At 36.6% G+C, this 16,481-nt stretch overlaps 2 protein-coding genes across 2 annotated transcripts in view; one reads left to right on the top strand and one right to left on the bottom strand.

The window, feature by feature from the left end:
• The window catches only part of LOC131553070 (uncharacterized), a 22,928-nt gene extending 8,216 nt beyond the window's left edge, over window positions 1–14,712 (top strand). Inside the window, exons 2-4 of the mRNA XM_058797436.1 lie at window positions 3,478–5,042; window positions 6,193–6,267; window positions 12,979–14,712. Coding sequence (XP_058653419.1) covers window positions 3,697–5,042; window positions 6,193–6,267; window positions 12,979–13,147 — 1,590 coding nt within the window. The 5' untranslated portion in view covers window positions 3,478–3,696 and the 3' untranslated portion in view covers window positions 13,148–14,712. The remainder of the gene's footprint in view (window positions 1–3,477; window positions 5,043–6,192; window positions 6,268–12,978) is intronic.
• Window positions 1–16,481, bottom strand: part of LOC131553069 (dedicator of cytokinesis protein 2) — a 114,177-nt gene that overhangs the window by 36,753 nt on the left and 60,943 nt on the right. Inside the window, 1 exon segment of the mRNA XM_058797435.1 lies at window positions 16,294–16,389. Coding sequence (XP_058653418.1) covers window positions 16,294–16,389 — 96 coding nt within the window.

Here is a 16,481-nt window from a genome sequence, read left to right as displayed (position 1 = left end):
GTATTACTGTGATATTTCATATTTACCATTAATTTAAAGTACTGAATGTTTTCCATATATTATAGTATCTCAATGGTACACGGTAATACTGTGTGAAATGTCAAAAAACATGGTAATATCATGGTATACCATATGAGTATACAGAACTCTTTGTTAATGACTGCTAATGAATACAAAAGCACACCATGGTATTACGACAGTACTTTAATCTGATCCAATCCAAGGTCAAAAAGTGTCAAATCCAGCAGATCAATGAATCTAAATTCTTCTAAACACATCACAGAGTAAACAGTCGCTCTGCAGCCCACACTCCCTCTCCAGAGGATTCAGAGACGGCAGACATGAAAGACGAGAGGAGGAGATTTGGCTGCGGATGTCTCTAATAGTTTGTTCAAATGAAAATAATCCTAATGAACGTAATCTCTGGGACGCTCTAAGAAATGCAAATATTCAGTCAACTATTCCAAACTAACTTTAATTACTCTCATAATTAAACACACCGATGTTTTGTTCCTCATTAGGCCTTTTGTGTGTGTGTGTGTGTGTGTGTGTGCGTGTGCGCATGAAATAAATGAGTAGTGTTGTATTATAATGTTCATCTGTTAGAGGCTAATGGGGGTCATTACCATTTTTGACCAACAATACTCTTCTGTCTAACACACACACACACACACACACACACACACACAAAGCACTTTCCACAATGATAAAGAATCAAATACACTATTATTTACATTGTAAAAACAAAAAAATAATAAATTCAAAAGATGATCGGAATGCATTTCACAAGAAAATTCAGTATTTTTACTTCAAAAGTTCACATTTAACTTCATTCAAATTTTAATGTGTTGATTCCTTTTCAATTATTGGTGAAATACTAGCAATTTCTCAATTGAAATTGTTTCTACAGATTCTACACCTTTTTTCTGTGTAACTAATTTACACTTTCATGAAAAGTAGGTCACTTTAAAAGGATCTAATGTCTGTCTAATAAGGGTTATTCTGGACTGTCCCTCTTCTAACTAATCTATAATGGCTTTTCATAAGCGGTTTTGGATTTAAGAGTAACTTTTAAATAAGTCATATAAGGTCTGTGGTTAATGTTATTTCAAGAGACTTTCTAAAATGTAAATTACACTTCATTGCAAGAGTGATTTATCGTGCATATAAATTTACATTATTATGGCATTAGTTACAATGTATCAAATTATTTTTGAAAGCACAACCATTTTAAAATATACATTTGAGGTCTTGAGAATGTCGTAGAAAAAAAACAGGAAATTTTCCTCAACTATAACACTATAATCATTTTTATAAAATTTTTGAATAAGTTTTATTTTTTATATTTTCCAATTTTGTTTTAATTTTAGTTAAAGTTTTAGGAATTTTGTGCTGTGTTTTTCTCATTTTTAGTAGTTCTGGGTTCAATCTGTCTGTCTGTCAGTCTATACATATATTTTTATCAAATATTTTGTTCAATTTTAGTTATTCAAGTTAAACTATATTAAAATAAGAAATGTTGCCTTGACAGCTAATTGAAATATTTATTTTAATTTATTTACTTAAATTTTAATGTATATATTATTTCAGTTAACGTTTATTTTATTTCAAGTAACTAAACTGTTTTTTTTTTTTGTTGTTTTTTTTTGTACTATAATAATCCTGAGGCTAAAAACCGAGTAATTCATAGTGTTTAAACCCTGGCCTGTTTTGTTGCCCATTCGTACAAAGTGCAAGTAACACACACACACACACACACAAACGCAGTGTTTGGGTCAGAGGAGACGGACAGCTTTGAGACCGTCTCATAAAAGAAAAGAAGCTTAACAGGAAACAAGATATGAACTACAAGACACACAGAGAGCTTATCAAAGAGCAAAAGAAAGGAGGGCGAACACTTAAGACGAGGAGGAGATTACAGAGGAATAAAGTGATAATAATAGGCCCTTCAGGAAGAGAACCAGCGAGAGAGAGCGAGACTTTAATCAGCTGCATGTGACATATGGGGGATTTTGTTAACCCTCATTAATATTCGTAATAGTCGTGTTGGGTTATTGGAGTCTCTGAGAATAAGATGGACGTGAACTTTAAGAGTGTCTCTCTGGTTTCTCCTGTTGACTGGCATTCTTGATTACAGACACACACGTGTGGGAAAGTAACTCGGTTGTGGTGCTACTAACTATTCAAAAGTTTAGCTGCTTTCAAAAAACAAGTATCAAGCTGCTTCTTCCAACCAGTATCATAATAAAACATGTTTTTGCACACACAGCTTTACAATCGTATGAAGTCAGCCAATAATATATGGAGGATGAAATAAATACATATTTTCATAAATAATTATATAAATAAATACATGTAATAAATCACTAATTTAATGAGTACATTAGCAAATAAAATAAATATATTACTTTTTGAACAAATTAAATGCATACATTTATGAATTGTTTGAAAATTAAAATACAGTTTCCTAAATGGATCATTTATTTACCATGTGCATTTCTCTTTCTTTCTTTCTTTCTTTCTTTCTTTCTTTCATTTTAACTTAAGTTTTATCCTCCATAAATGCTTTTTAAAATGCAAAAAGACATTCCAAAGCTTGATTAATTTTATCAAATTGGTTCATTTGGATGGTATATTTAAACAAACCTTTCAAAATTAATTAACTGATTCATCTGATACCTCAGTTATTCATACTGGTTTCTAGTTTAAATACTGTTATAATGTGCACTCAGTAATTGTTTGCACTAGATCAAATGATCTGGACATACAAGACTGCATGGATGCATGACTACTCAAATATTTCCAGTTACATTTTCCAATTGTAAAAATAAATTATTCACAGTTAGCCATGATTTATTTATTGTATGTGCAAAAAAATCCAATAACAGAAAAGATCAACTAATAATGCTACAGTCTACATGATCTAAATCTTTTTTTCTTTTTTCAAATTACTTTTCACTTCTCTGTGTAAAAAACATTTATAATGAGAGTAAAATTACTGAGTGCACCTTTACTATCACCACCTTAATAGAGATCCACTTGCTTTTGCACAAGATAAACACTACTCTGAATGAAATCATCTGATAACAGCCTCTCAAATAGCTTCAATGCAATTAGCTACTTTTTTGTTAGTGTAAATCAAGAGGGCAGCTTAACATTTAAAGGGACAGTTCACGAAAAATGAAAATTCTCTCATCATTTACTCACCCTTAAGTTGTTACAAACCTGAGCTTCTTTCTTCTGTTGAGCACAAAAAAGACACTTTGAAGAGTCTTGGTAAATAAACAGTAGCCAATGACTTCCATAGTACTTTTTCTATACTGTGTAAGTCAATGGCTACCGTCAACTGTTTGGATACCAACATTCTTCAAAATATTTTCTTTTGTGGGTGAACTACCCCTTTAATGACTTTAAATTATGAGTAGCACATGCACAGTCTGATATCTTTTACACACATATATATTTCTTCTTTCTCAGACAGGCAAACAATGAATTTGAAGACTTTGACACTGGATTGACGGAAAGACGGATGTGAAAAGGGATTTCTGACCAATGCGATCACTTCTAATTCTGTGGAATACAACTTCCCAAAACACACCAAGGAATAATCATCTTTGTTTTAGATAGTATGCTTATAAACGAAGGCCACACCCCCTCCAGCTCCTCCTCAGGGGGCTGAGCCAATCAGCAGAGGTCATGGGCCGACGGGCAGCTGACGCATCCAATGCGGTGCCGGCACTGGAGGTGCCTCTAGCTGGTGGGCGGGCTGTGCTGTCTCAGAAATGGGGCCCTTTGTGCAGCGTTGGCGTCCAAACGTCACCAGGTCTCCGCTCGCTTCCGTCATTGAAGAAGAGGACTCCAACAGTCAGTACGGCCAACGGACCGACTGCCGAAACCATGTCGCTAGACCGGGTGAGGCGTTGTGAAGTCAACGGAAGGCACGTTGTCAAGGCAGCTTCCAGGAACCATGTGGCACAGGACAGGACGTCCCAGGAGAGTGAGGTGTACTGTCAAATCAAAGCCAATCCAAACCAATCCGGGCAAAGAGGGAGTTTAAAAAGAAACCCTCGGTACGTTAACGGAAGTATCGTTGCGCCCGAGGTGGTGGGCGGAGTTTGTAGTGAAGGGGCAGAGTCTGAGGAAGCAAGACGGCAGAGTCAAACAATGGTACGTGAATGTAGGCGGGGTCAGTCGCTGAAAGGGGAGGCGGCCAGGCCAGCCGCTGGCTCATACACCACGCCCCCTCGGCCATGTCGCGTGATGACGTCATCGCCCAGACTGTGCGCTAGCTGTGGGCGGAGACAGTCTCAAGCCCCGCCCTGCATGGCGCCCGCTTGTCGCAAACGAGCTGCCAGTCAGGTTCAAGCGAGCATGACGCTTCCGACGCCGCCGAGGAAAAGCTGTTCGCCTCGCTTGCAGAAAAGAAACTCAACGGTTGGACAGCCAACGTATGCGCAAATTCCCAATCACACTACGCAAAACGCATGCTCCACCCCTTCACAATTCAACAAAAAAGATGCGAAAACAGAGGCATCGGCGCAGTTTGAAAAACCCAATAATGACTCGACGACGCACAAAACGCAACACACGCAAACACGAGTCAAAACAGAATCAACCACACAACATGCATTGCAAGATGCAAAGGACAAGTGTGCGACTACGCAAACGCACAAATCTGCCACGTCTAAAACGATTGGCAGTGAGTCCCAAGCCACGCCCACTCCTCCACCCAAGAAAGACTTGAAACCAATACAGATCAAATGTAAACCAGCACCTCCAGAGCTTCTGATTGGCTCAGGGGCGGAGCCTAAGCCACAAACCCCACCCCCTCCTCCATCAGAACCTAAAACTGAGACAGAAACGAACTCTAAAGACACCCACCCACCTCCAACAGACGATATCCCACAATGCAACGGTGCACCTGGCGTTCTACACGGACTTTTGCAGAATGTAGAAGAAAACCTGCTGTATAATCAGGAAAAGATCAAAGTTCTTCTCAATGTCATTCAGGATCTGGAGAGGAACAAAGCAATGAGTGAAGGGTGAGTGAGAGCGAGAGATTAAGGCTCTGGAGTTCATGAAAGCGTGTTTGATTTGTGATTCCACACTTCCATCATCCCATAATTCCCCTGGTAACTGATGCATCCTGCGGCAACGCCTCGGGAATCTCGATCATCAATGGGACATCGACCCCCTACCGCTCCCAAACTCTCTCTCTCTCTCCCCTTCTCATCTGATGTCTTATTTTCTGTCTCATCTTCACTGCTACACCTCCTAACGCATTTATACCCTTTCTCTTAATCTCTTAAGAGTTTCCCTCTCTTTTTTCTCCTCCATCCACACACACACACGGTTTCGTCAGAACTCTGCTTTGATTGAAAGCTCAGATCTGTCAGGATCGATCAGGAAAATGACTGTGTTGTATGTTTTCAAGTGTTCATTTTCATTACATATTCAAGGACATTCAATAGAGGTCTGTATGCCTGTGGGATTCCCGCTGGCCTTGATTTTATTTGTTGTGACACAGGACTAAATTTCTGAGTTGTAGAAAAACTCCCAAGTTTCTATATGCAGATTCAGTTTCAAGAGTTTTTTGTATTACAAAATAGGACTGGAACAACATTCCAGCACTTTCAATTCATTGGAAAAACAATCACGGGAAAAACTAGACAGACAGCCAGATAGATAGATATACTTAATTATATATGTTTAAATATATATAATTTTCTTTGAAATCTTTGTGCATATATAAGTACAAGATTGTTGTGGTCACTGTATAATAATAATAATGATAATAATAATTTATCATTTATATTACATAATAACGTAGATAAAATAAATTCATAACACATATATATATATATATATATATATATATATATATATATATAAATGTAAATAAGCTGGACTGAAGCTTATCAATAAAATATTTAACAACTAAAACACAGGCTACAATAAAAGCATCTCTTGCAACATTATTGAAAAAAAAAGACTCTTCTTTGTAATACCTGGAAATAACAAATAGAAATGCAGACGTGTAGGAAGAAATTCATTGTGGGTGGAAGCGGGATGGAAAAGCACAGACCTCTAATTCAATGTTCTGTGTGTGTGAATCACATGCTTAAAGTGTGTGTGAGTGTGTGTGTGTGTGTGTGTGTGTGTGTGGGTCTTCATACTTTCTTGTTTTTTCAGGCGTTGTTCTTACAGAACAGGCCAGGACATCAACAACTGCTCAACCTGCCAGAAAACAGCCTGCATTATATACAGGTAAACACCACCACAGCAGTCCACTTATGTCTATCATGTCATATTTTAGCCTTTTATGACCATTTTCCTCCCTGTCCAAGCCTTACAATTAAACAGGCTGATTCTGCTACTGTACTATATGCAAATGACCTCTGCTTTGAATGGCTAACCTTCACATTAACAACAGATACGGTACCCGAGTACTCAGAACTGACGCAAACATGAAAACACATTAATTGCATGACTTTTATCAACATCAAGCATTTCACACTAATCAAAGCCCAGTAACAAACACATGCGAAAATGCCAAATTGGAGCCTTTTTAAATTCGTGATTTTTTTGGAGTAGTGTTTTTGCTGTTATGTTGGTTAGAGGCTGACAAAACTCACTTTACACGGTGACTCTTCAGACTTTCACAGAGAGCATTAGCGGGTGTCACACAGGACATGCTGCGCTAAAAAACAGGTCGACGGTGACTGAATAGAGCAGAACACAGGAGTCTAAAAGCCATGTTAAAAATGCAACACTCATGCAGAGAGATGCAATGCAACATCTGAGACATCCATCTGATGCATATGTACTGTACATAGTACAGATCAACTATAGTATGTTGAAGGCATGTAGTAGATTGTGTGTGACAGGTTTATCAGCAACATTTTGACATGTTGATCATTTAGAGGCATTATTTGTGTATTTGATACAGTAGGCTTCATAAGGTTAAAACTCTACTCAAAAGAGCAAGAAAATCCATTTTCCATGACCCATTTAAAATATTATAAATCGTGCGCAGAGCCATATCTGAGTTATGTGTCTTCTGGGGGGCAGAAACAGACAGAAATTCACCAGGAGACCATGAGAATGATTTAAGAGTTGCATCAATATCCTACAGCAGATCAAAACATCCAACGGCCAGCAGAAACATATGAGCATCTACTCTACTCAGAGGAAACAGATTGTTTCAGCCTTAATTGGTGCCTCTTGCTAAATCAAGCATTATTATTACTATTTATCATCGACTCAGAAAAAAAGGAGAAATCTTTAAGTAGGCAGTTAAATAGATGAGTGTGTGCTTTTGTAGGTGTCTGATGTATTTATTAGAGTCAGCTGGTTTATATGTTTGTTATAATCAAGGGACAGTGAGCTCAAGCTCCCATTCAACTGTAATGAAGCCCTGAGGGACACACACACAAACACACATATCATAAAGCTAGAGAAAACTGTGAACCTGTGCGATATACCTCCTGTCACACAAACACACACACGTTCAGTTAGTGCTATATGAAATTCCCTCGGCTCTGTTATCTCTTTTCCTTTCTTTCCTGTTGGGATAAACAGGATCATTATTCCCGTACTATGAAGAGCTAATCGCACACTAATACATGTTTCCAGCGCTCACACTGAGGTAAAGCCTCGGGAATCAATTAAGAGAGATGGATTTCCTATTGAAGTTAAATCTCATGACAATACAGTCGAGAAAAGCCAGGAACACACACACACACACACACACATACAGAGGTTCTGTTCCAAATGCTGTCAAGCTGCTTTGCTGTCTATATAGGCAATTTCCTTCTAAGGCAGCATCCTAACTGAAGTGACTGATTCGGAGCACACTAAATAGGCAGAAACTCTGTGTCATACAAATAGTGCTCCTCATATGAAATGCACAGTAGGCTTAACAAGTTTCTTTAATCTGCTCGATCATTCATGCATGCATGCATTTATTTGTTCATGCATTTGTTCATTTGATCATGCAGACATATATTTGTATAAGCATCCATTCAGTTATATTCATTCATTCATTTATTCATTCATGTGTTTATGCGTTTATGCTTTCCTTCACGCTTTCGTGTGCGTGCATGCATTCGTTCCTGCATTCATTTATTTGCTTATGCATTCATGCATTCATTCGTTCATGCATCGATGTGTTTGTTCATGCATTCAAGCATTCATTTATTAGTTTAAGCGTTCATGCATTCTTGCATCCAATTATGCTTTTGTTTATGCATTTTTGCAATTGTGCATTCATTCATGCATTTGTTTATGCATTCATTCATTAGTTTGTGTTCATACATTCATTCATTAATAGAGGGTGCATTAAAGCTAACATTTCAACCTTTATACTAGAGATAATGTTCCAAATTCAGAACAGTTTTTACTGTACCAATATTTTTTATGGACACTTGAACTTTGAATTTATAGCCTAATTGACTTGGCTCATTTCAAATGCAATAAGCAACATCTGCTAACACCTTGCTCAAGGGTTCGTTAAAAAAAGATTGGTACCGTTAAAAAAAGTTGAAAAGTTAAACCATTACCTCCAGTATGAAGCCTGAAATGTTAGCTTTAGTGCACCCTCTATAGTGGTCGAGAAAGAAGCATTTCTGCTTGTTCTGCTGTGTTGTTAAATTAGATTTGCAATTTAAATTGTGTTGTATTGTGCACTACAGGGCCACCACGTCAGACACAAAACTTCATAATAAAATCACACTACAATAACTTTAAACAATGCATTTAAGGCAAAGTAAAAAGTAGATCTCCTGTCTGTTTCAGTGAAGACAGGTCAATATCCAAAACTGTTAGTCAATATCATGCTTCAATTACATTCAAATTAGCACTAAAGTCAGACAACAATAGTAAAGTTTCTTTAACTCATATCCCACACTAAAAACAGTACTTTTTAGTCTTCTTTCATGAGTCATCAATATTTCTGCCTCATTTTCCCAGAAGAGAAAACCAGTTCATTTAAATTGTGCAATTGTGTATCTTTTAAAAATGAACTTTTATCAACTTGGACTAAAAGCTACAAAACTCTGGATTCAAGCCATTTTTAAGACTCCAGAGCAAAAAAAGCAAAATCTGTGCCAAAAAAAAAAAAAGAAAAAAAAAAATCCTTTGGGTTTGCGTTCACGGACGCAGTGTGATTTATAGCGCTAGATTTCCTTTGACTCATGATTTCGGGAAGATAATATTGATGATTAAGATTTCTCTCCGTCTGAAAGTGCAGACACCAGCTTTGAGCTTTCTGACTGAGTGAACTCCCTTTCCTTAAAAGATCCGTTCATCACAAATTCTGCTTCCATACTTCTTTATCTCTCTCTTTCTCCCTGACTTGATGCCTCATCCTCAAGGGATGAAGAGAAGTTGAGATGGGCTTGGTTATAATGCTCTTTAAAAAACAGAAATGCACACTCTTCTTCAACATTTTCTTTGCCCGTGCAAAGCTCAGGTGGCTGCTCAGCAGTTACTAGCGCGAAACAAATGATTCTCTCAATGAATCATTTATGTCTTTAGCACAAATGTTATGCGACAAAGTTTAATACTTAGAGTTAAAGGTCTCACTAACACAGAGTTTGACCAATAATAATAGCAATGCAAGCACTACTGATGACAAAAACAGCATAATCAATTGCACTGCTAAAAAAAAAAAACAGTGAAGATGAATTTGCATGGTGCACTGATCATATACATGTAAATGTGTCATCTGGATATGCAAATCAGAGACATCACCTAGCAATTTCTAGTGACAAATGACGCCCTCTGAAATGACAGCAACACTGAAAAACAGATTTACAGCCGGCAAAAGCTGTCGAGTTTCAAATTCAATACAGAACTAGATTTGCATATCCTGAAGAAAACAGCAGAGCCTGCATGGCAACAAAAGGAGAGTTTGAGATTAAGGCTTTAGTTCTGCCTGTGAAATGCTGCATCACAGACGCTTTGCTGCTATTGTGACACTAAGCATCATGTTTAATATCAACCGAGTATCAAATCTGTGCTGTATGAATGCAACTAAAGATGGCTTGTTTTCACCATGCTAATTTTTTATCTCACAATTTGGACCATTTTTGCAATTCTAAAAAAGTCAAAATTGCAAAAGATATAAAGCCAGAACTGTGAGAAAGTTATAAAGTCAGAATTGCAAGAAAATTGTGAGACAAAATGTTGCAATTACCTTTTTTATGTTTTCATGGCAGATATAAACTCAGAACTGCGAGATATAAAGAGTATATATAACAAAAACATTTCAAAAGTTTATATCTTGCAATTATGAATTGTGAGATAAAATGTCGCAATTACCCTTTCAAATTTTTTCATCCCATGCCAGAAACAAGATTCCATATTACACAAATGCATTAAAAGAAAATGCAAATCAGTAGTAGGAAAGATGGCCAGTCGCAATAATATAATGATTTAGAAAAGAAACGCAGTAGCACAATCCCTGCAACATGGGTGTATTTTCTATAACAAGCTGTTGTTGAACACACTTTGTTTATCTCCGTCCGTCATTATGGGGTTTGTTAACCTTCAGTATATTTTCTGTCAGTCTGTATTAGTCTCTCATCCCTTTACCTCCATCTTTTGCTCATCACGTCCCCTCTTTTTTCCCCTTCTCTCAAACTCACTTAGTTGCTGGGAAATTGCAGGCAGGAGTGTGGCTACACTGTAAATAGAGGGCATAACCCTCACACACACATTCTCATGCTGTTAGATAGCAGTCCGGTGAAATGGTCAGAATCTGTGTATGTTTTGCCGTTGTGATAATAGTTCATGTCAGTGGCCTTGGCTCCAGAAGTATTTGTCTCATTCATTTATGCACTGGGATTTTTTAAAAAGTCATCGTAAAAAGTTTTAAACCTTGACCCAAACAAACCAGCTCTGAGATAAAGCAAAATATTACAAACTTTCATTTTAAAAACAAAAAACCCATTTGAAAATTGCAAAGATGACAAAGACTGTGTATTAAAACTCAAAAGAACTGCGAATGACATTTCAATCAAAAGTGAAAGATATTTATGACGTAATAAAAGATTTCTATTTCAAATAAATCATGTTTTTTGAACTTTGTATTTATCAAAGAATACTGAAGAATAAAATGTGTCATGGTTTTCAGGGGAAAAAAGCAGCTCAACTGTTTTCGACATTGATAATAAATGTTTCTTAAGCAGTGAATCAGCATATTATAGAATGAAAACTGAAGTAATGATACTGAAAATTCAGCTTTGATCACAGGAATAAATTATATATTTTTAAATATTCAAATATAAAATATTTATTTTAAATTGTAATAATATTTCACAATTTTACTGCTTTTACTGTATTTTTAATCAAATAAATGCAGCCTTGTGAGCAGAAGAGCCTTCTTTCAAGAACATTATATGGTGGATCTCTCTTTGGAATTGAGGGATTTTGGCTATTAAACATGATTTTTTTTAAGTCCCAGAACAGAAGCAGCTGCAATGATTTAACTCTAGAGCTCACAGTAGGTGTCTTTTGAAAGGTTTATATATTATCATTAAAAATCAATCTTTCAATGGAAAAAAAATGAATGAGACTTTTACTTCCAGAACCCGACTGCTGTGCTGTGAAACTTGTAAGAAAGTGAGATAAATGATGAATTGAGCAGAAGGAAATAGAGAGCGAGAAACACAGAAAGACAGAGTGAGAGTTTGAAGAATGTTTCTCTGTTTATGTGTCGGTATGTCTTTAGTTTTGTTTGTTATTTTGACACATGTCTTAATGTTCATTTCTATGTCCTAATGTATGATCTGCCAGAACAGATAATGAAAAGAGTGTTTTTGTTTTTCTTTCTCTCTTTCATCAGGCACACGCTTTATTCACAAAAACAAGATATATATATATACATTTTAGTTGTAATTACTGCAAATTATAGAAATAATTAATTAATAACACAACACCAATATTATCAAAATCTTGATTCCCTATGTTTTAAAGTATCCTCTATTTGCAAGTATCCTTTATTTTGCTACATTTGTATTTATATTTTATATTATGACCTTAAAACAACAAGAAATTCACATTCACAATGCATTCAACTTCTGTAACTGTTTTTTTTTTTGTTGTTGTTTGTTTTTTTCCCCTCAGAGTCAGCATGCTCATTTTTCTCATCAAAAAAAAAAAAAAAAATACTCATCCTCAGGCCATTCAAGATGAAGATGGGTTTGTTTCTTCATGGGAACAGATTTGGAGAATTTGTAGCATTACATCACTTGCTCACCAATGGACCCTTTGCAGTGAATGGGTGCCGTCAGAATGAGAGTCCAAACAGCTAATAAAACATCACAATAATCACAAGTAATCCACACTCCAGTCCATCAATTAATGTCTTGTGACTTGAAAGTTTTTAAGAAACAAATACATCATTAAGATATTTTATGAATCCTATCCATAATATTGCTTCTTCCAGTGAAAAAGTCATGTCGCATGAGGGAAATATGCACAGATGAAGCACAAAAACAGTCTAAAACAGATCTAAACAAACATGTTGGTGGATTTTTATGTGAGAGACAACAGGTGATGAACTTTTTCACTGACGGAAGTGTTATTATGGATTATAGACTCATATTTTAGAATAAGAGGTTTAAATTTATTTCTTTGTTTCAGCACGTAGCTTTTGGCTTCACAAGACCTTAATTAAGGGACTGGAGTTGTGTGGATTACTTGTGGATTATTGTGATGTTTTTATCAGCTGTTTGGACTCTTATTCTGACGGCACCCATTCACTGCAGAGGATCCATCGGTGAGCAAGTGATGTAATGCTACATTTCTCCAAATCTGTTCCCATGAAGAAACAAACTCATGTACATCTTGGATGGTCTGAAGGTGAGTACATTTTCTGCAAATTTCAGTAATATGTGCATCTCTCATTGCATAATTGCTATTTTTCAATTTTATAATTCATTTTTTTCCTAATATCTATTTCTGTATTTCTAGTGTGGAGCACGACTTCCGTGTGCAGGAGGGAAGATTTCAAAGCATTCTGGAAGCCTTGGATGAAGCAGAGTATGATGTTCCCGCCCCTGTCCCAAAGCCCGCCCACATACGCCCTCGAACCAAGAGCCGCGTCAAGAAACTGCGAAAGAAGTGTTTCTGGTGGCTTTAGAGAACCACTGCCATGGATATCTACTGCAGTTTAGATTGCCACAGAAATTCATAATTTTGTTTGTTTGCATTCATGGAAAATGCCACCAGCATCACCGCTGTGGTTATGATGTCGAAAAACCAAACTTATGGACGTATATGTTTCGTAACACAGTCCAGGTTAAAGGATTTGTTAAAAAACGTTACTCTTACTGAACGGATTATGCTTTGAAATCATTGTTACATTGTGACAAACTTCTCAAAGCCACGGCTGAACCAAAAGCTCATCTGACATCCTGAAAACTTGAGGACAATTTAAAACCCAAGGAGACCCACAAGACCTCGCATCTAGCCAGTCAATAAATCCCCTTCATAGTGTCTGACAGAGGCAGAACGCAGTCGATATCCCTCTTTACGCTGATGGACGGAGTGTTATCCTGATGGAGATTCTCTGTCTCATCTCCTCGTCAACGTTCTCTGACCTTTGTGTGTGGATGGCTTTCGTCCCCGACTAATGAATGTCTAGCGCTCTGTTCCCAAACCTAGCGATCTGCCTACCTACACAGCATTTTAAGTAACCAGTAGTTGAGCTCCCCATGCGGAGGCAGCTTCAAATTGGGTCGTCTTATGAGATGCAACCACACTGCATTGTCCTTAATGGAAAAATCCAAGTTCTTACACTTACTGCTTAAACAAATAGTTCACCCAAAAATGGACATTTGATTCAAATGAACTCACCCTCAGGCCATTCAAGATGTAGATTAGTTTGTTTCTTCACTGGAACACATTTGGAGATATGTAGCATTACATGACTTGCTCACTAATGGATCCTCTGCAGTGAATGGGTGCCGTCAGAATGAGGGTCCAAACACTCAGCTGATAAAAACATCACAATAGTCCAGAAGTAATCCACACAACTCCAGTCCATCAATTACCCAGCAGGCACACAACGTCATAAGACATTGATATTTGGTGAAATTTTTGTTGCGACATCGGGTGACCAAAATTCAATGTCAATTCAACATCTAATGTCAATGTTAATTTGATGTCCAACACTGACATCAGCTTATGTTGATATTTGTTGTTTTTAGGTTGTGTAACCAAAATCCAACATTAAGTCGACGTCAAATTGGCATCAAATACTGACGTCAACCTGGCGTTATATTGACGTCCCATGCCTGCTGGGTAATGGTCTTGTGAAGTGATTAAGATATTTTTACTTCAAACTGTTGCTTTTGGCCAAAATACAAGTCCAGAATCCATAATAACGCTTCCTCCAGTGAAATAGTATTTTCAAATGTCCTCTCACGTCAAAATCTACACACACATTTGTTAACTATTTTGGACAATTTTCACTTGTAAACGGTGCATGATCTGTGCATATGTCTCTCCTCATTCAGACGAGACTACTTTTTTACTGGAGAAAGCGCTATTATGGACTATAGACTCGTATTAAAAACTTAACTTCAAACATGCAGCTTTTCACTTGACAAGACATTAATTTATGGACTGGATTACTTGTGGATTATTGTGATGTTTATATCAGCTGTTTGGACTCTCATTCTGACGGCACCCATTCACTGCAGATTGGTGAGCAAGTGATCTAATGCTACATTTCTCCATATCTGTAATGATGAAGAAACAAACTCATCTACATCTTGGACGGCCTGAGGGTGAGTACATTTTCAAATGAGTACATTGCAAATTTTCATTTTTAGTGTGAACTATTCCTTTAATTGAAATCAATCAGCTGGAAGCAATCAGTCACTCTATTTCAGTAAGGATGCTGTCTATTTAGACAGTAAGCAGCACACTAGGTTCCAGAACAGAGTTTAAATGTATTAAAGATTGAAATACAGAATTCTAAATTTTAAAGTTCTAAAATTCTAAAATTCTCAAGTTTCAATGTGGTTCTAGAAGCAAAAACAAGAGAAAAAGTGTGACTAAAGTGGCTGTTCATACCAAACATTCTTGTATTACATCTGCACCATTTTTAGTTGTACATATGTACATGTACATAAACTTGTATTTTTAAGACGCTTTGTCAAATTAAAAGAAGTTACATTTTTCAAAAACCATATCACATTTGGTTCCCTTTGGGCCATTTTCAGATGTATGTGAATGGCCCCTATTGCTACATCCGTGTCTCATCAAAATTACCATAATTACTAAATGAGACTCTACTCAGAATTATTCAGTTTCTCAGAATCAGAAATGATTCATTTCTATGGCAACACACAATGCTAAAATTACTGCAAAATGCCGTATAACACCAAAATGGCAGCATGTCCAGCTTTACTCATGATGAAAGTAAAATAATTAATCACTACATTAATTTACCTCCATATGCTCAGTGAATGTGCATCAGGAAACTTAACAAAACCATAGTCAAGATAATATAAGTCTAGAGTTACAACAGCTGTTGTTTGCCTGTAATTGAAGCTGCTGCCAGTTTTAGCCAAAGTTTTCATTAAATTGTGAGTTTCTGACTTGTAATTTGCAAGTTCGACAAAAACATGGGCAGGTTTTACTACTTGGAAACTGGTAATTATGGTAATTTCACCATGACATGAAAGTCCTATTAATGCAACCGCTAATGTCCTCACAAACATGTAAGACTGAATTTAAAGTGTAAATGTTTGATGTTCTCACAGACATTGTAGCTTTAATGTTTAGATTCATTATGATCAATGAATTCACAAACACTGATCAATTTTTCTCTATCATTCACAACTTCTCACATACAGATCAACACTTTTTGCTTCCTAGAGTAAGAACACACACGCTGGTTCAAACGCACGTTTTCCACTCCGTATATGTCCTGTATTCATGTCCAGACTTGAAAATATACAGTATATATATATATATATATATATAAATATATAAAATAACAAATATTATAATCAATGTATTTTTATACGCCAATATTCTTATAGTCTAAGACTACATTTCCCGCAGTGCACTTCTTCTTCCTCCCTCCACTTGTTTGTAATTGAGATATTTAAGATGACGTGAATAAAACTGTGTATTTTAATGCAGTAAATGTTTCTGGTCTGGTCTGGCCTTTGTTTACATTATTAACTAAGCATGAGCAATAATAATAGTGATATTTGACTTAAAAGAGAGAAAAGGACAATGAAAGGAGATGATCTAGTGGTTTAAACTCACGATGAGAGTGTGTTCTCGGCCCATCGTGATGACTGTGCGGTTTATCGTCCTCAGCAGAGACGACACAATGTCCTGAATGTGCTGAAATGTGTCTCCCTGGAAGAGAAAGAGACAAAACGCTTGTTATTTGTATTCTAGCACTGAACCCACTGCATCCAAACGGTCAAAGATTTTCTCATTAAGTCGCC

This window comes from Onychostoma macrolepis, chromosome 14 (assembly GCF_012432095.1).
Source record: "Onychostoma macrolepis isolate SWU-2019 chromosome 14, ASM1243209v1, whole genome shotgun sequence".
In the NCBI taxonomy this organism is placed as follows: domain Eukaryota; kingdom Metazoa; phylum Chordata; class Actinopteri; order Cypriniformes; family Cyprinidae; genus Onychostoma; species Onychostoma macrolepis.
Note: the sequence above shows the minus strand (reverse complement) of the source record. Positions and strands in the feature narration are given on the sequence as shown.